Source organism: Sciurus carolinensis, chromosome 12 (assembly GCF_902686445.1).
Source record: "Sciurus carolinensis chromosome 12, mSciCar1.2, whole genome shotgun sequence".
Lineage (NCBI taxonomy): Eukaryota > Metazoa > Chordata > Mammalia > Rodentia > Sciuridae > Sciurus > Sciurus carolinensis.
In genome coordinates this window covers 18,975,909-18,995,261 of record NC_062224.1, presented here as the reverse complement: position 1 = coordinate 18,995,261, position 19,353 = coordinate 18,975,909, and the positions used below count along the sequence as shown (strand labels likewise).

The 19,353-nt window shown below is 46.4% G+C and overlaps 1 protein-coding gene across 4 annotated transcripts in view; it reads right to left on the bottom strand.

The window, feature by feature from the left end:
• The window catches only part of Camk1d (calcium/calmodulin dependent protein kinase ID), a 393,094-nt gene that overhangs the window by 17,286 nt on the left and 356,455 nt on the right, over nt 1-19,353 (bottom strand). For all 4 annotated transcript variants that reach the window (XM_047520560.1, XM_047520558.1, XM_047520559.1 and 1 more), the window contains one exon: nt 278-390. In XM_047520560.1, the coding sequence (XP_047376516.1) occupies nt 278-390 (113 nt within the window). The remainder of the gene's footprint in view (nt 1-277; nt 391-19,353) is intronic.

Sequence of the window (19,353 nt, the reverse complement as noted above, 5' to 3'; positions counted from 1 at the left end):
GAGAGAGATTAGTGTCCTTGTAAAAAGAGGCCCCAGAGAGCTCTGCGCTCACTTCCACCCTGTAAGGACATAGCAAGAAGATAGTCTATGAACTGGGAAGCAGCCCTCGCCAGACATGGAATGTGCCAGCACCTTGATCTTGGACTTCCAGCCCCCAGAACTGTAAATGTTTGTGGTTTAATCCAGCCAGGCTGTGGGTATTTTTGAATCAGCAGCCCCAATGGACCCAGACAAGAGCCCTGGGGCCATTCTGGTTTAAGTGCCATGGGAGACCTACCGGAGTCAGAGATGTCATCCCAGTAGGGAGAGTCGAACTCATATTCCGCCTTGAGGATCTGTTCGAAGAGCTTGGAGTCGTTTTCATCATAAAAGGGAGGGTAGCCGCACAGCCTGGAAGACAAGATGGGAAGATCTGAGGGGCTGTGCATCTGTGGTGCAGGCTCTGCGCATGACCTGGAAGGAAGAGACGTGACCCACCCTGTCAAGGGAACCTGCACTGGGCATGCTGCTGCGAATGTCACCTGAGCACAGGGACCGCATGTTCTATGGGCACAGGCGGCACCAGAGTAAAATCATGATTCAATAAGTAGCAGAAAGGGTTAACCCCGGAGATTATCAGAGTAAATACATTCAATTAAACTCATGTGAACTTTTTTTTTTTTTTTTTTTTTTTTTGGCACAGGGATTGAACTCAGGGGCACTTGACCCCTGAGCCACATCCCCAGCCCTATTTTGTACTCTATTTAGAGACAGGGTCTCACTGAGTTGCTTAGCACCTCGCTTTTGCTGAGGCTGACCTTGAACTAACAATCCTCCTGCCTCAGCCTCCCAAGCTGCCAGGCATGCGCCACTGCACCCGGCTAAACTCACGTTTAACTCTTTGTACAGAGACTCAGGTGCCCTAGAAACTCTAGTGTTATTGATCTGACTGCCTGTAATTCAGTCCCTAATAGATGATAAGTTGGGGGAAAGAATAAATGAAATATTTTAGGTTTAATATACAATCCAGGGTCCCTCTAGGTTCATTTTATTCAAGAAACTGTCATAGGAAGAAAAGGAAATTTTACAACCTTGAGTACCAAGTACCAAGTTGTCCCGAGTTACCCTAACCCACCCATGGTCACTCTACTGTGCCCAAATACAATTTTCACACAAACGTATGGATTCTGGGGCTTGGGGGAAGCTCATTGGTAGAGTGCATGCTTAGCATGCATGAGACCCCGAGTCCTGTGTTCTCTCCACCATATAAAAAAATTAATTTTAAAAAAGGCTGGTTTCTCATTCCAGCTCTGTCCTCAGTACCTTTACCTCCAGAAGGCCACTGATTCATTTCTGGGCCCCAAATTTCCTTATCTGAAAACGGAGACCAGCAGACTAGAAAATTCCTAATATGCTTTTTGGATTTAAGCTATTGCGGCTCTTCTCCCAGTTCGTTTGATTGGCTAAAACAGGAAAAGACCTGGAAGAGGTGGGAGGGAGGGATGAGGGGATGGTGCTGCCTGGTCTGGGAAGGCCAGCTGCAAAGCTGGACGGCACACATCTGGCTTCTGGGGCCAGAAGGTGGAAGCCACCTTGTGAATTCAGTCCCTGTGCAAGCCCTGAATCTTCATGCATAGCTCAAGGTTGCTCTGAACACAACCACAGCCTAGAGACCCATTGAATGAGAACAAATGAGCAGGGTTCAGAAGACTGCAGGCCTGTAAGGAATTGAGCTGTGAGCATATAAGAAATGCACTAGGGGCTGAGGTTGTGGCTCAGTGGGAGCGCACTCGCCCAGCATGCCTGAGGCCCTGGGTTCGAGCCTCAGCACCACATAAGAATAAAGGTATTGTGTTCACCTATAACTAAAAATAAAATAAAATAGAAAATTTTTTAAAAAATGTACTAGATGAGAACACAGCTCAGTACCAGCTATCTTCAGCTGCTCCTGTCTTGAGAGGCAGGGCACCAGGCCTTGGCCTGGGTGACGACATTTTTCAAGGCTGAGAGACATTCTGCAGGCTGGTAAGATTCAAAATCATCGATCCCCACAAGGCCATTTCAGGGGCTGAGTGCTTGGAAAATTTCATTTTCCAAGATTTGCTGCTTTTGCTGAAATGAACACCCGCTAGCTCTTCTGAAACCACCAGGCACATACTTCTCTGCGCAAGGAAATCCCGGGCCGCCTGGAGATGGATATGTAAATTTTTCCCATAATGAGGATTTGGGCTAAGTGAAATGTGCATATTAGGAAAAGCAGACAGAGCAAATTGTTAGTTTGTCTTGGAAAAAAAACTCTATTTCAGATATGTGAGGTTTTTGTTTATTAAAAACCGAGTATGTTTTACTTTAGGGTTTGGCTTTCTTTTCAAGGAAAAAAAAATCTTAAAAAAAAAAAAAAAAATCCCAAGAAAGATTTATTTTTCCGGTGCCAATTTTTTTAAATGTATATTTCAATTTCTTTTCATTTTAGCTCTTTCTTTCTTTTTTTTTTTTCTGGTATAGAATGCTGTGTTCATACGGGTGTACTGAGGACAGGAGAAAATGAAATGGATTTAGCTTGGAGCCTAAGTCAGTTAAAATTAAAGGAGATTATTAGTAGGTTTGTGTAGCAGTAGCCAAAAGGAGTGCCCGCTTCTGTCCTTTCCTGTTTTTGGTTTTTTTTTTTTTTTTTTTTTTTTTTGGTACCACAGATTGAACCCAAGAGCACTTAGCCACTGAGCCACATCCCCCGCCCTTTTTAGTTTGTATTTTGACACGGGGTCTCACTAAGTGGCTTAGAGCCTCACTAGGTTGCTGAGGTTGGCCTTGAACTTGTGATCTTCTTGCCTCAGCCTCCTAATCCTCTGTTCATTATTGATGTTCCTGAAGTGTGATTTACCTTTTCATATCAAACCTTTCAAATAATCCTTGATACATAATTCAAAGATGATGAAGTCATTCCTAGTTTTCTAGGCCAAAAAGTTTATGGCTCAGAGTAGCTTGGAAATTTCTCAACCCAATGATGACTGTGCCCCAGAAAGGCAACCCCCTGCCCCCCGACCCTCCTGTGAGCTCCATTGCAGCCATGGAACTATCTTCCAGGAAGTACTCTCGTACCTTCCAGGTGTCCTGTTGCTGTTTAGTTTGCCATCCATTAACCTGTGGCATGTGTGTGCAAACAGACTGCTGGATCTATTTGCTTTTCTAGTTTAGCCACACTCGATTACTTTTTGTGGATCAAGAACTCCACTAAGAGCAATAATACTGCACTATTTTACATCTATCTCTCTCCTCATGAGCCAAGTGTCCCAGACATCTTCCATCAGTCCCTTTAGAGCCACCTTGCCCTGTGTCCTGGAGGCAGTCTCTGTGGACAGGTAAACAAGGGCAGCACTCTCTAACATTGGAGGGGACCAGCCCATGGGGACCACAGAAGAGATGGGAAAGAAGGGAGAAGATCAGTGGCAGGTCCCCTCCCATCTGGCTCTTGGGATGCTTAACCTTCTGGACAGAAGGCTGCTGCCCCTCTCCTGAATTCAACTGGATCCTGTCTCTGATACTGGTAACAGATCCCCTTCATCTGCGAGGAGAATCCCATGACAGATTGCTACCTTTCCAACCCCATCTCACACCTTCTAGTGCCTGTTCGCTAAGAGACTTAGAGCTGGCTCCTTGCACATGAGACGTTGCTTGTCTCTGGATCAAGGCAAAGCTGTGCATGTTACCTGGGCTGCCCTGCCCGCGTCCTTTGCCTGACTCTGGCACACCCTTGAAGACGAGCTGGGGTGTTATGGGGAAGATCTGACCTCTGTCTGCAGGTGGAGTACACTATCTGCAGCCGGCCTGACCATTACCTCCTAAGAAAGTGTGGGAAGCCATCCTTATTTAGCAGAATCAGACTAGGTTAAGTCACGTGACTCAGAGGCCTGGCTTCTAGGAACTGTTGGGAAGTATGTAGTGCTGCCTGGGAGTGGTTGCCTGTCTCCTTCTGGAATTTCCCCCCGAAGACGATGGCTCCCCTAACAGCATCCTATCCTGTCCATCACAGAAGCAGCTCCTTCCGGTCTTGCCCCCTTTACCTCTGTGTCTATAAATAAAAGAGAGTTGGGTCACTCGAGGTTGAATGTTGAGTAGGCGTGGCCAGACCCATCACACGCCCCTCTCATAAAAAGAATATTGACTCTTGTGTGTTTATTGAGTAGATAAATTTTTTGGGTAATAGTTAGCAAAAAACAGCCAACATCCTCCTCTGGCATGTCTTACCTTAGTATATGAATTCTCAGTGCCCAGGCCAGGGCCTGCCCACAGCTGATGCATAAATGCTTAGATGCACCGACACAAGCTTAGAAAAGAGGCTCCCTCCCTGGCTGCTGAGCCCCGGTCGCTGGGCTCTGAAGCAGAGGTGAAGACCCGGGGTGCAGTAGGACCCCACGGCCCCAGCCCAGGGAGATCTCAACTTCTCTCCTAACCTGACTCCCCCTGCATGTTCCCCTACAGGAGTTGGTGGAAACACCAACACCCCACGTCACTCACAGACATTCCAGAAGAAGCCAGTGTGCAGGCCCGCCTTTGAGGGCAGACTGGCCTGCCTTTGTGGAGAGAATGCAGTGTGGTTTGGGTTCCCCAAAGTGGCACTCCTGGACATGGACCCATTCCATAGAGGAGAAGTTTTTCCATGGAGAAGGCTTTTAACCTAAATGAATGTGAAAATCAGCAACGGCCAACTGTGGCTGATTGGGCAGTAAACTGTTTTTCTTGGAAACTGAAATGCTATAATAGCATAAAAGCTCGTGTTGAGAGGCCCAGTGAGTTTACCATGGTCATTATCCTACATTAAGTTATGTTCTTCTGCTTGTTTGTCCTTGGTCACGGACCTGCCTCCCTACAAAAAAATGGATGTGTACTGAAAAGATGTGCAAATAATGACCAGTTGCTCCTCCTTGTCCCTTTATGAACCTTCATCTCCAACATTCACCTGAGCCTGTGTTCTTGCCCCTGTCTTGCCTCCCCCGCTTAGATTATGTCCTTAAGATCCTGTTTTTCTGGACAGCTTTTGATACGAGAGAAAGACACAGAAAGGACAGGAAGAAACTGGTAACAGAAGTAACAGTGAGAAAAGGCAGTGACTTTTTAATTATAAAATCAAATTAATTTTATCATGCTTGACTTTTCTGTGGTAAGAATACTTCAGACGAGATCGACCCTCTTAATGAATACTTAAGGGTGAAATCCATTATTGTTGAGCCCTGGCCCTCGCAATCACTCTGATTCTATCAGTTTGACTCTTAGACACTGCATGCAGGTACAATCATGTGTATTTGTTTTTCTGTGGTTTCTTTATCTCACTTAGCATAATACCCTCAAGGTTTATCCATGCTGTAGCATATTGTGGAATTTCCTTCCTTTTGGAGGCTGGGTAGTATTCCACTGCATGCATATACTACATTTTATTTATCATTCATCTGCTGATGAACATTTAGGTCATATCCACACTTTGGCCATAGTGAATAGTGCTATGAACTGGGTATGCAATGGCTCTTTGCAATTAATTTCAATTCTTTCGGAATAGTAGTAGATTATATGGGTGACACTATTTTTAAGGTTAGATTATATGGGTGACACTATTTTTAACTTTTTGAGGAACCTCCAGAGTGTTTTCTCAAGTGGCTGTACCACTGCATCCTCACCAATACTTGTTGTCTTCTGTTTTCCTCCAAATGCCTACAAATGGTTCACAAGTATATGACAAAATGCTCAATGTCACTGATCATCAGGGAAATGAAAATGAAAATCACAATGCAAACCACTTCACACCTGTTAAGAGGGCTCTAATTAGGTAGTGACTTCTAAAAAGTATTTACACCTAAATCTTATACTACTTCAAAGTCCTCATTTTATCAGCTAATATTCATTCTACTTAGTGCCTGCTATGGTCTGAATGTTCGCCTTCCACACTCATGTTGAGTTTAATCACCCTTGTGACAGTATTAAGAGGGGGGACCTTTAAGAGGTGGTTAGGTCACAAGGGCTCTGTCCTCAAGAGCTGATTACTGCTGTTATCTTGGGACAGGGTTCCTGATATAAGGATAAGTTTGGCTCCCCTCCTCCCTCTGTTTTGTACACCTGCTCTTGCCCTCTCTTGCCCTCCCCCTTCTGCCTTCCGCCATGGGATGATGCTGCATGAAGGCCTCTCCAGAGCCAGCACTATGCTCTTGGATCACAACCATGAGCTAAATAAACTTATTTTTTTTACGAATTACTCAGTCTGTATTAGTAGCAGAAATTGGACTCATGTATTTCCTAAGGTATACTTAGCATCCGTTCATCAAATATTTATGTTGCACCTACTATAAACCAGGTCCCCTGGAATATGATACTGGAGACATGATGATAAGAACCACTTCCTGCCTTTAAGAGCTGAGTCCAGTGGGCAGAGACATGGGCAGAGAGCAGTGGCACAGGCAGCAACAGTCACAGAGCTATGCAGAGGCTATCAGGGAATGCAGAGCATGGGCATCCAGCCCACGTTGTTTTATGGGGAGAAGAAGGGGTTGGTTCCTAGGGCCAGTCTCAGAGGATGAGCAGAAGCTTTATAGGAGAGAGAGGGGGCCTCAGGCAGGAAGGGCCGACTAGTGATAAGGGCACCAAGGCATAAAGGAGCACAGCTGGTCAAGAACCAAAGAGAAACTGTCGGCTGCTCTTGCTACTGCTGCATAAAATACAAGTGGGCTGATGACCTGGGTGGTGGGGACCGCTGACGGCCACGTTCCCTACACTAAGGGGGGCAGTCTATCCTGCAGGAAGACCCTCATGGGTGTAGACAGCAGCGGTGGGGCTCCTGGTTTTGCAGTGGGTGGGGTGGCCTTGAGGCAGGACACGTTAGCAGCTGTACAACAGACAGGAAGGCCAGGGGTGGTAGCTGGATTTGAGGAACAGAGGTTCTAAAAGCAGCTCAGAGAGAGTCTCCGGTATGAACAACCAGAGCTGCCATTCATGCAGGAAAGAGTGCAGGTGGCCTGTATGCATCAACGGCAGTGCCTGGCAATCCCGACACCCACTTCGGTGGAAACTACTACGCTCAGGGAAGAGGTTCCAGGCCTTTCTCGGTGGGCGGGGAGAGGGGCTGAGCCAACACAGGGCAGAACAAGGCAGCCTGACGTCAGTGCTGATTAGCTCGAGTGACGACGCTGGAGCTTGTCTAGGTTTGGACTGAAGGTGGAGTGAGGGCTGGGAGGACAGGAGAGCTGATGGCAGGAGGCAATGACCTTGGCTCAGAGGTGATGCTGTGAGAGAAGCCATGCAGGGCTGCAGGTGCTGGGGCTTCCAGTTCATTCCACACAAAGTCCTGTAGCAAGTCCCTTTTCCTGTGTTGACTGAGGAGAATCTGTTCTTTGCAACCAGTAATGCCAACCACCCATGGAGGACAAGAGAGCAATTCCATTCAGGCCTCAGTGAGCCGGACCAGGCGTGTGTGAGGGATCCTGGCTAAGGCAGCCAGAAGGCAGCTGGAAATGAAGGCCAGAAGCCAGGGACAGAGCCCGGCCTAGGGTGCTGAGTTACAGCCATCGGCATTTGCCCTGGAGCTGAGAGGACGGATTAGCTCACTCGGTGCGATTCTGTAGATATGACCAGGGGTCGCAGACAGGCCCTCTGAGGCCTAATCTGGCCCACAAATATGTCTGCTCGGCCAGCAGTGATTTAAGACAAATGTGACTTGGAGTGACCATAGACAAGTCACTCTCCCCACCAGACGCCACTGTCTTGCATACACAAGCACTTCTGTCTGTGCCTGGGGAGCTCAGAGCGATTCCCCAGGAGCTTAGTACGGACTAGATGGCTGGGAAGAATAGCTGAGCCCCACTCCAAAATAAACAGGAAATGTATAAAACAGACAGGAAAGGTTAATTGGAGCTGGCCAGGGGAAGCTAAAGCCTGTCCGCCTCATTTAGAAAACTCCTTTCCATACCTGTGCTCTGTGCTAGGGATGTGGTCCTCTCCAGTCCACAGGACTGACTCGCTGACTGCAGAGCTCCAGTGTGGGCCCTTGTTTGTGACATCTTTCCCAACCCCAAGCAGGTGCCAGGGCAGGGATCCCTCACCTCTCCTCTTTCTTCCAGCCTCCCAGGCAATGCCACATGGCACAGGTGCTGGTTTCTTTCTATGTCCCACGGTCTCCTGCTAGTCTCTGAGCTTCATGAAGGTTGCATTCATTTTTGTAACCCCAGTACCTAGCCCAGTACAAAGTATGTGCTCAGCAAAAGCAAGGTGGATGAATGACTCCTTAGACGCTCACATCTTTCATGGACCGCTGTCCCCACCCTGCCTGACCCCTCTCCAAACATTTCCCATTCCTCACTATCCAGCTCAATGCCCAGTTCTTTCTGGGTCCTTTCAAGAAATTTTAAAAGATGATGTCTTATTATTGTCGTTACAATGTTTATCTTCCCACTTTGAGTTCCTGGAAGATGGAGGCTGGGTTGTATACCATATTTCTGTTCTTTCATTAGCACTGGAAATGATTGAATGGAATTCATCTGTCAATTATTCTTTGATGAATGGGGAATGCTTGACATGAAACATGCATGCTGTGTGTGCATGCGTGCACATCCATGTGTTTGCAACAGCACATATTCAGAGGGACTTAAGCAGGTTTGGGCTGGGCTGGAAAAGCAGCTCAGTGGTAGAGAAATTGCCTAGCATGCATGAGGCCCTGGTTCAACCCCAGTATCAATAACAACAACAACAACAACAAACAGGACTGAACACTCCAGAATGGATATATACTCTATTTTCCCAAATACAGTGATTTTTCAGTTATTTTGCAGTGAAGCCTCCCAATGGCCAATGGCATCTGCCATACATGATATCCTTCAAAGCAGACTGGACTGAACCCAGAAAACCTTCAACAAAGATTCCCTGAACTCCCATTGTACAGTGCTGAACCTTGTTCCATGTGTCAGTTTCCCTCTCTGCAGCTCCACCCACCAGCAATTGCCCATCTGATGACCACTCAGAGCTGGCAGTCCCTGCCCCAGTCCAAGACCTTGAACCAGAAGCTGAACATATCTTTGACAAGGTATTTTGCAGCCAGGTGTGATGGAAGACACCTGTTAATCCCAGCGACTTGAGAGGCCGAGACAGGAGGATTGCAAGTTTGAGGCCAGACCCAGCGATTTAGCAAGGCCATCAGCAACTTAGTGAGACCCTGTTTCAAATTTTAAAAATTTAAAAAATGGTTGGGGATGTGGCTCAGTGGTCCAGCTTCCCTGGGCTAATATCCTAGAATCTCCCCACAAAAGTACTTTGCGCAGTAGGGGGCTGTCAAAGTCATGGGGAGTTCTATTCTGGGGTTCAGAAGTCATCACCTGGTCCAACCCCTCATTTAGGGCACTGGGAAAGAGATGAAGGGACACAGCCATCAGCAGGGCAACCGCTCAGAGCTCTGGCCTAGAAAAACAAAGGCTGCTTTTATTCCATTCTTCTGATATTTATAGAGCATTGACGTGGGCCAAATGCTAATCATATAGCAGTGAATAAGACAGAGTCCTGCCCCTCAGATTCTATAGTCCAGCTTTTTATAATGGGACAAGTGGAATATTTTCTATAGTAAAGAAGCTAATTATGATCCCGCAGAGGTTAAAAACAATAGACACCATCTGTTTGAGCATTTGCTGTGTGTCAGGCACAGAGCTATACAACTTATGTATACTATCTCATTTAATTCATGGCTATGAGGTAAGTTCTCCAAAATCCTCAATAAATGCACGGGAGTTTAGGCAATTTGCTCCTACCTAAAGGGTAGAACAGAATTTTTTTTTTCTCACTTGCGACTCCCTTGAGTCAAGTCATATTAACCTTTAGATAACCAGCCAGGTATGTCACCGCAAAGACGGGGGAACACCAAGCATGCTCTCTTTCCAAAACAGACTCAGAGGCCAGGGTCATGATTTTTGTTTATTGTACATTTGGAAACAGCTGAAAACAAGGCCATGTGACCTGTCGAGGCACAGCTCGGGGTGCCTGCAGTTATAAAATCAATGTCTGATGTTCTACCCAGTCTGCTGGATTGGAGGAAAATGGCTAGAACCATCACGGTCCTGTCTGGGGGACACAGGGACAGAGAAAAATGAACCTGTGCCTGTATCGAACCAAACTCCAATACAAGCCTGTCACACTGCTGGGATTCATGCTCTGTTCCCATGCACAGCTGCCAGGGGACCCAAGGATGAAAAAGCGTCCCCTGCCCAGGATCTTGTAGGATTGGATGGATGGGGCAGGAGTTCTGACGGGTCTCATTCTCGTTCCCCTGGGGCAGCTGGGAAATGAAGATACACGTGAGCCAATCTTCTAAGTACCTGTGAAATGTGCCTCTGAAGCACTGAAGCTTCTTTTAAAATCTGTCACATAAAAAATTTTATTTTCATGCAACAGCCCCTCCTGACAACTGAATGGCAGCCCAGAATTCTCTGTTTTCGTCTCCCTGGGTGGAGAGGTTCTGAAGGAGAATGAAATGACGTTTTATGGAGAGACTGGTGCTGCTCTCTGAGGACTGGTTCCAGCTTTGCTTTCAGAGCTGTGGTGTGGCACGGCGCAGAGTCTGGGTGAATGTTTTCCAAGGGTCTGTATGCCAAAGGCTTGGACCTCACATTGGCACTATTGGGAGGTAAGGGGGCCCAGTGGGAGGTATTTAGGTCACTGGGACGTGCACCCTTGAGAGGGACTGTGGGACCCCCAGTCTCTTCTTCCTTTTGTTTCCTGAACATGAGGTGAGCACTGTTTCACTACAAGCACTCCATCATTACTCTCCCCACCAGAGGCCCAAAGCAATGGCTCCACCAATCTTGAGAATCCCTAAAACTGTTAGCCAAAATACACCTTTACTCTTCATAGGTTAATTATCTCAGGTATTTCGTTACAGTGACAGAAAGTTAACACACATGGCTTCTTCAGCCTGGGATGTAAAGGAAAGGAGACACAGGTTCAAATCCTGGCTCTTCCAAGCACTGGTTGAGTGACATTGGGGAAATGATTCATCCTCTCTGAGTCTCAGTTTATCTTTTTCATGGGGACAATATGCCTACCTTGCAGAGATACTGTAATATGTAGTACATAAGCACATATATTTGAACATCAAATGTATATATATGTACATGCACACATATATTCATAGTGTATGTTCATATTATATACTACATGTATATACATACACACTACATACTAACATATATAATATGTTATAGACAAGCAGGAGGATGAATGGATGGATAAAATAGCTAGATGCAACACACAGATGTTAGAAAAATTTTTTAAATTTAATTTTTATTTTTTTTGTTGATGGACCTTTATTTTATTATTAATGTGCCATGCTGAGAATCAAACCCAGTGCCTCACACAAGCCAGGTGAGCTCTCTACCACTGAGCCACAACCACAGCCCAGATGCTAGAGATTTTTTTTTTTTTTTTGGCACCAGGGATTGAACCCAGGGGCCCTTAACCACTGAGCCACATCCCCAGTCCTTTTTTATATTTTTTTAGAGACAGGGTTTAGCAGAGCTGCTTAGGGCCTCACTAAGTTGCTGAGGCTGGGTTTGAACCCACATCCTCCTGCCTCAGCCTTCTGGGTCGCTGGGATTACAGGGGTGCACCACTGATCCAGCAGATGCTAGAGATATAACACAAGGAAGTGGATCCCACAGCAATCACTGAATGCCAGTTCCCGTGCCCTTATCTCTGTCTTCCCTTTTCCATTCCACCCATTCCACAGAATCCTCTTCAGGTTCCTTCAGCCAGAACATTCTGATGTGGGAGAGCAGCTGCTGAGCACCGCACTTGGGGAGAGAGGAGTAGACAAGTCCCAAGCGACTCAGCCCTACGTCCCATGGCAACCATGGCCAGGAAGCAACATATTCTGAAATGCTGGGCAAGTCTCAGAACGACCCACCAACAACTGTCGATCCTGAACTTGGCGTCTGCACTGCCACAGAAGCGAGGGAGACAGATGCAGCCACAGCCATTATTTGTGTGCCTTGCATTGCCTGCAGTGATGGAGGGGAGCAGACCTGATCCTAAACTTAGATCTCGTGTGCCACATTTCGGAGCACTCTACGAGTGGCCAAAGTTGTCCTGGGAGCACTTCCTCAGAGGCATGCTGGTTAAGGACAACACTTGAACGCAATTAAGCCAAGGTGCCCCCAAATGACCCAAACGAAACAGCCCTATATATATTGCAAACTTGATATGGCCAGCCCAGGTCTGTTGGGTCTCTGAAAAGCACTAGCAAAATTAACCATATCTGGGCATCCTTCCTTGGAACACGAGTGGCTGATGTGTAGGGGCCACTGGTAGGAACTCGATGAGTGCCTACTGACTGACTATTGGGGACATTTTCACTAAGGAATCTGAGTTTCATTCATCTTACTCTGGATAATATGATCAACTTGTAAAAATAATAAAGCAAAGCTTTTAAAGCTGATAGATCGGTTGCACTTGTGTGCATGGCTCATTTAGTGAGCAAAACAAGTTTCAGTACCTCATTTGGCTTTATGGACTAGACTGACCAATGAGATCTGAGTCATTACAAAAAATTCAATCTGATTATTTTGCTGACCGTTGGTTTGATTATGTGCATTCCCAGAGCTTTCTTATTGTAAACTTGGAAGAAACGGGAGAAACTAGGAATGGTTCACAAAACCACTGGCAGGTGAATCTAGGAGCCATGCTGTTGATGCAAACTCAACAGATACGAGACCCCATCATCCCCTCAGAGTGGATAATGCCTTGAAAGCTGAAGGTGGGTAAGCAAATTAGGGAAAGGGCTTTTTTTTGGGGGGGGGGGAGCACATTCCTTAAAGTACATCACAACTGGAACAGAGGAGGGGCTTGGGGGAGGAGAAAAAGGACAGAAAAAGGAACAAAACACTTCCCCTAGAGTGAGACGTGCACAGCCCAGTCCACCCGGAGTCAACTTTTTGATTCTTGCATTAGCCAGACAGATATGACCCCAGCACTCAGCTTTTGTTCACCCTGAAACCGAGGACACAGGCAGACCAAGAGGAGGGGCGAGGAGAGCTTCCCACAGCCTGGAATGCTGAGTTAGGAAACACAGTGAAACTTTCAGCGGTGAAAATTAACTTTCACGGGTAATGAACTTCAGACCAAAGCACCAAGGGGTGCAGATGTCCAATCTGGAGGCAATTAACACCAAGCACCAACTGAGCACGCCACAACCAGGGAGGAGCGCAGACAGATTTCTGCATCTAGACTTTGCCTTCTCTGTAGTTAGGTTCTTTCTCCTTCCTGGGCTTCCTTCCTTCTTTATCTCTTTCTTTTTTCCACCCTCTCTCCTCCCTTCCATCCTTCCTTCCTTCAAGGTCTGATGGATGGGCAGTCTGGCATCTGCAGGCATTTGCAATCCAGTTCTGGAGATGCTTCAGGCCCTGTCTCCCATGGCCATGGCCTCTTGTTGTGCCTTGCGCTATTGTCTGGCTTTCCTTTCTGTCTCACAGGGCACTTTGGAGACCAGCTTGAATGCAAGACTGGGATGCAGCGAGGAGAGGAGAAGCCAGAAAGAAGTCACAGGGCTCCATGCTATTTGGAGTTGCATTATGGGCTTCCTCCCACCTACCTCCCCAGGGTGCTCCGAGTGCAGGTGTGGAATCTCTCCCCCATCCCTTCCACTTCCACTCTGCTTAAGCACAAACCCTGCTTAGCACCTGCTACAGGGCCGCCTCATGGAAGGCTGGCCCTTCTTTTTTTTTTTTTTTTGCGGTACTGGGGACCGAACTCAGGGCCTTGTGCTTGTGAGGCAAGCACTCTACCAGCTGAGCTATCTCCCCAGCCCCTGGCCCTTCTTTCTGTGGACTTGTTCCTTCTTTTCTCCCTCTATGCACAATCTCCTCCCTGCTGTTGCTGGTACTCTCCACAGCAAATATTTTAAACACAATAAAAACCTCTTTTGATTCATCCATGTGCTCAATTTGGTGCTAAGAGGATTTCAAATTCCGATAATTCTGAGCTTATATTTTTCTGATCTGCGTGTTTTGTATATCAATAGTTTAAAGCTGGAACAACTCCTTCAAAACGGTAGTTTTAAAATTATGTTTCCAAATGAATGGGACATCTTTTCTTATACACCGGAAGCACATCTTATCTGCAGATAATTGGGTCTCGAGGAATAAACTGTCAATCTGTCTCTGTGATGGTCTCGCAGGTACTATTTGCGGGGAGAGACTTTCCTTTGGTCTGGCTGGCTCTCTTCTGGCAGATTCCTACCTGTCTTTCCAAATCCCCATGGCTGTCACCTGTCCTGTGAAGTCTTCCTCAGGCCTCAGGCAGTTCCTGGCACTGCCCTGGGAGATACCTCAACGGTCCCCTCTCCTTTCAATGACACCAGCAAGACTGGATTGTAATTTATGTGTTTACTGTCTGCTGCCTCCGAAATCGGGGCAGTAATGGATCCATTTCTAATCCCCATCATATTACCTGATACATATTAGGCTCAATAAATTTTAGTTAAGTGTCTGCATGTCAATCCCCTGCCTTCCATTCTCCAGGTTAAATATCCTGAAGCATTTAGCTGTTACATAAATGACAGTTTCCAGGAGATGATGCTGAGCTGAAAATAACAGAACAGAGGAGTAAAATGTTTTTCCATCTGGCACAAAGCCAGGGCATCTAGGGTATAAAATTGATATATTTGAACCACTCTTTTCCATCTTCTTTGTCCATGGTACCCTTTCAAACCCAGGGCCTTTGCAAAGCAATGCCATAGGTATTGATGGCTGCCACTCTGCCTGAAGTCACTAGCAGGGAGTTGTTCCCACTATCATGGGAATGCAGAATTTCTGTACTTCAACCTCTCTGTTGTCAAACGCCTTGCTCGCTCCTGTGCCTACTTTGCACCCACTCTTTGAAACTGGAGTATTTTGAGGAGATGGATGTAAAGCAATTGGCATGGGCAACACATCAAGTCCCTTCCCTGAAGCAGTGGAGACAAGGACATGGACCCAAAAAGAAAGCTGAAATATGACTTGAATATGAAAGGAGGACTTGCATCTGAGTCTAAGGCTTTAGGGGCTCACAATCCACAGAAGGTGTGCATCCTTAGGGTCCACTCTGTATAGAGGACAGAGGGGAGCTGGGGACCTTTCTGAAAAATTCTTGCAAAGCAGTCAAACTGGAATACAACAAATGACCACAATTAGTAAACCCAGCCTGCAGAACTAAAGAGGACGATGTTGGACAGAGGATGGGCAGAGTGGTTGGTCTTTACAGCAGGATAAAGGAGGGGCAGGGGAAGCTAGTCAGCTTCAGCCACTCTAACCAGGCCAAGAGGAAAGCTCTGCTGCTGGGGAGAAATTACCTTTGGCTGAGAAGGGAAGGTGGAGACTAATCTAGGTTTTCTGAATGCACCTGAGGCGACCAAGTCCACCACTGTGACTACTTGTCTTGGAAGAAAACTTGTGGTTTTCCTTGGTTTCTCCTGGAGTATTCCCTGGAGGGAGTGGACATGCTTGTCTGTTGACATGCACATCAAATTACCTTGCTGGATAAAATCCTCATGGTGATTTAGTAATGAGCACTCCAGTTTAAAAAAGAAAAACAAAAAACATCTTTTGTTTCTGGTTGGTGTGAACCCACTCACAGGGAGTATCTGAGCAAGATGAATAAACAGATCTAATTTAGTTTCTAAATTTCTAAAGCCAAAGTCCAGACGGTAGGCCCAGGGTGGCCTGAATGAGGCACCTGTCTTACCTTGCAAAGCTCACTCACAGAACGAGATGATTGCCACCTGCTGGCAAGGCCGGTGGATCTTTCTTATGAACATTCCTTGTACTGATGGGAGAAACAGCCAGTGTGATACTCCAGGCTTGGGCTGGGGCCCGGTGGTTACAATGCATTCTCTTCTATGGAGGCTTGCTTTCATATTTCCTCCCAGGACATGTGTATTCCATAAAGAGCCAGCTGTCAACTGCTCCAAGGGAAGGGGACTGCCTTGGCGAGAATCATCCTTTGTCTCAGAAAATGGCCCTAGCAAGCAGATTAGGCATTTCCAGCTCCGCTCTGATAAAGCTAATGAAGCTGTCTACATGGGCAAATCACATTTACTTGACCTAGTTTCAAAGAGTGAACAATCTAAGAGGCGAGTGAAAAAGTTAGAGAATTGCCATAACGGTTCTGCCTAGAGTTTCTTCTAGACAGAGAGGTCAGAGGTGATGGCCAAGTTCGCTTAAACCTGCTCAGCCTGCCTTCATGTCAGACTTAGTTTGAGAGTGGGAACCTTCTTAAGATCTTTCTGAGTTTTTATATCAGCAAAAAGTCACTGTGCATCTCTGCAGGATGGTGCAGTCCTGAGCATAATTTAGGGAAATGATCATTAAAGAATGTCCTTGAAGTTGTGAGAAGAAAGGCAGACTACTTGTTATCACAAAATCAAATCTGGCCTGTGAGCTGCTGATTCGTGTTTTGAGCCCAGAAAATTATTTCCCTGGAACTCGTGCTGTCTTGGCTAAGCCAGGTCCTTTGCACTGGACATCGACACACTGTGTCCTCTTATTTCTCCTAGAAGCTGCAGCTATGTGGGAAAAGATTTATTTTTGCAAATCCTAATCCCAAAGGAAGATCCCTGGCAGGATTAGGACCCATCAAGGGGTTTTACAAATGCACATCCTTGATAGGAAAAACTATTTCTCCTTTCCAATTAATGGAAAACAGAAAAATGAATGTGGAGACCAATTTAGCAAGCATCTGCTCTGGTAAGGTGAGTAATGTTTACATGGAGTACAGAGAGGTAAAAAAAATTCCATGCTATGGCCTGTCCCAGCCACTTTTGCTGCAGTCTGATATCTCAGTGTGACAGGCTTATCAAATGAAAATAATGCTGCACTCCAAAAATCTGCAGAGGCTAACCCCTTTGCCATTCCAGTTCCTAGGAAGAATGAGGAGCTTGATGTAATCCCCTGGGTGCTTCCTGTTGGTCTTGGCCTGCTCAGCAGTCTTGCTCACAGCCCTCAGTCAATGGATAGGAATGTGAGACCAAGCATGGTGCATGGAGGAGAAGTAGCAAGAACCTGAGACTGAGACCCACAAATTCTACCTTTTAATGCTGGTTCAACCTGATGCCAACTCTGTGCCATCGACACCAACCCCAGCCACAGAACTGCCCCAGAAAGTCCCTCCAAGTGCCATAGTACGCCTGCCATGGGGCACTGCCTGGGGCCTGCCTATACCCCTCTCCTGCTCAGATGCACCATCTCGCCTCTCAGCTTGTATTAGTCTTATCCAACCTTCTAGACAGACTCTGAGGGGTGCCCCCGCTCCAGAACACCTATCCACCCTGATTGCTGTACTTCATGAATTCTTGTGGCTTGCAGTGCATGTCAGATCACCAGCCTCGAATTTATCATTCTCAGTACAAACCACCAGCATTTCTTGAGTACCTTCTCTACTTCAAGCTCTGTGCAAGATCCTAAAGATGCTAAGATGGCAAAGATGCCTCTCATCAGAGTACTGATAATGTATATAGCCAGACATGCTGGACTTACAAGCGGGTTATCTACTGATAATGCTAAATTTGAGATTGGTGGATCTCCATGCACAGTCATGTTATATAGCAAAGTAAACCCAGGATTTGGCCTGTCACTCAAAGGAGTCTGAGCATCTTCTGGGATATAAGTGAGATGCCCAAAGTTCATTCACTCTTAGCTTGGGGCCCTCAGAGCTTTGGAAGGTGTCAAGAAAATCAGCTTGTCATGTTGGAATCTGACAGTCATGAAACTAACCTAAGGGTATTTTCTGGGACAAAGTTGGTGGCGCACAGAAATCATCAAGTATAAACTTACCAAGTTAATACTTAAAATAGAGATAAAGAAATACGGTCTTTGCTTACTACTATATCGAGCCCTGTTATGGTTTGGATGTGAGATGGCTCCCAAAAGTTTCTGTAATTAATTCAAGAATATTCAGAATAAGTGAATCTGATAAAATGATTAGATGATGAGAGCTATAACTTAATGGACCCCCTAGTTTGAATGGACTGGTAATTGTAGGCAGGTGGGGCGTGGTTAGAGGAGGTGGGTCACTGGGCCTGTGCCCTGGAAGGGTTCATCATCTTTGTGGCCCATTCCTCACCCTCTCTCTGCTTCCCAGCTGTCCTATCCCAAGCAGCTTCCCTCTACCATGCCGTTCCGCCATGTGAAGCCCGGAGCAAGACGGTCGGCTCACCATGGACTAAATCTCTGAAACTGTGAGCCGAAATAAACTTCCCCTCCTAAGTTGTTTCTGTCAGGTTTTTTTGGTCACAGCAACACAAAGATGACTAACGCAAACTCTGACAAATACAGCCCTCCTGCAATTATAAATGGAGGTGCCACTGTTGAAGTCATACCCAAGTACATGTGCCATACCTCCACCTCAAAGTTCTAGACTCCACGTGAGCATGCACTAGTCAAAGGACACCTCTAACCAAAGGGGCATCTTTCCACCTTTTCCCTGTGGACTGTGGTTTCACTCTGGGCTTTTCCCTCCTACCCACTTCACCTGCTTCACTTGGCCAATCGTTAGGATCCCATTCACTTTTCCAGTAACTGGTTTAGAAAAGGAACCAGTGAGCTTGCTCTATCTGCCACATGAGAACACACCAAGAAGACAGCTGTCTGCAAGCCCAGAGGAAGGTGCTCACCAGGAACTAACCTGGCTGGCTCCTTGGACTTCCCAGTCCCTGGAATTGTGAGAAATGAATTGTTGTTTAAACCACTACTCTATGGTACTTTGTTATAGCAGCTTCATGACTTAGTTTTAAGTTGCTAATTCCAGTAATTCTAAGAAACATCAGTCAACATGCACCTCCAATAGCTGTAATAAATCCCCCACCCAGTGCCAAGACTTCAGGGAAATGTGTGTGTGTGTGTGTGTGTGTGTGTGTGTATGTGCGCATGCATGCAAGGTGAGTCTAGAGACATTCACACTGACCAGAATGGTGGTTCAAGGTTCAACCAGATACAAACAAACAACCAGAAGATCAGCAAAGGAGCTATTTTTCCCAGTTTCAGGGAAGATTTCTCTGGACTACCAGTATCAGCTTTGGTCCTTGGTGGGAAGGGGACCAATCTACCATCTATTTCCATAAGTCACGCACAGGAAAATTGGGAGAGACAGGACCTCTGATCAGAATTTTGGTTGAAAATTTAGGAAGCCAAGGTGAATAACACAGAACCCATGACCAGGACCCCTCCTCCAAAATGACATGCCAAATTGCGTGCCTGTGAGATTGATTTGGAGTCAGGGTTCATGACTTATCAGATTCTCAAGAGGGTCTGTAACCCACTTCCCCACAAAGGGAAGAAACCCCTGCAGAAGAAGCCAGCATGCTTTGAAAATGCTGTAGAAATGCAA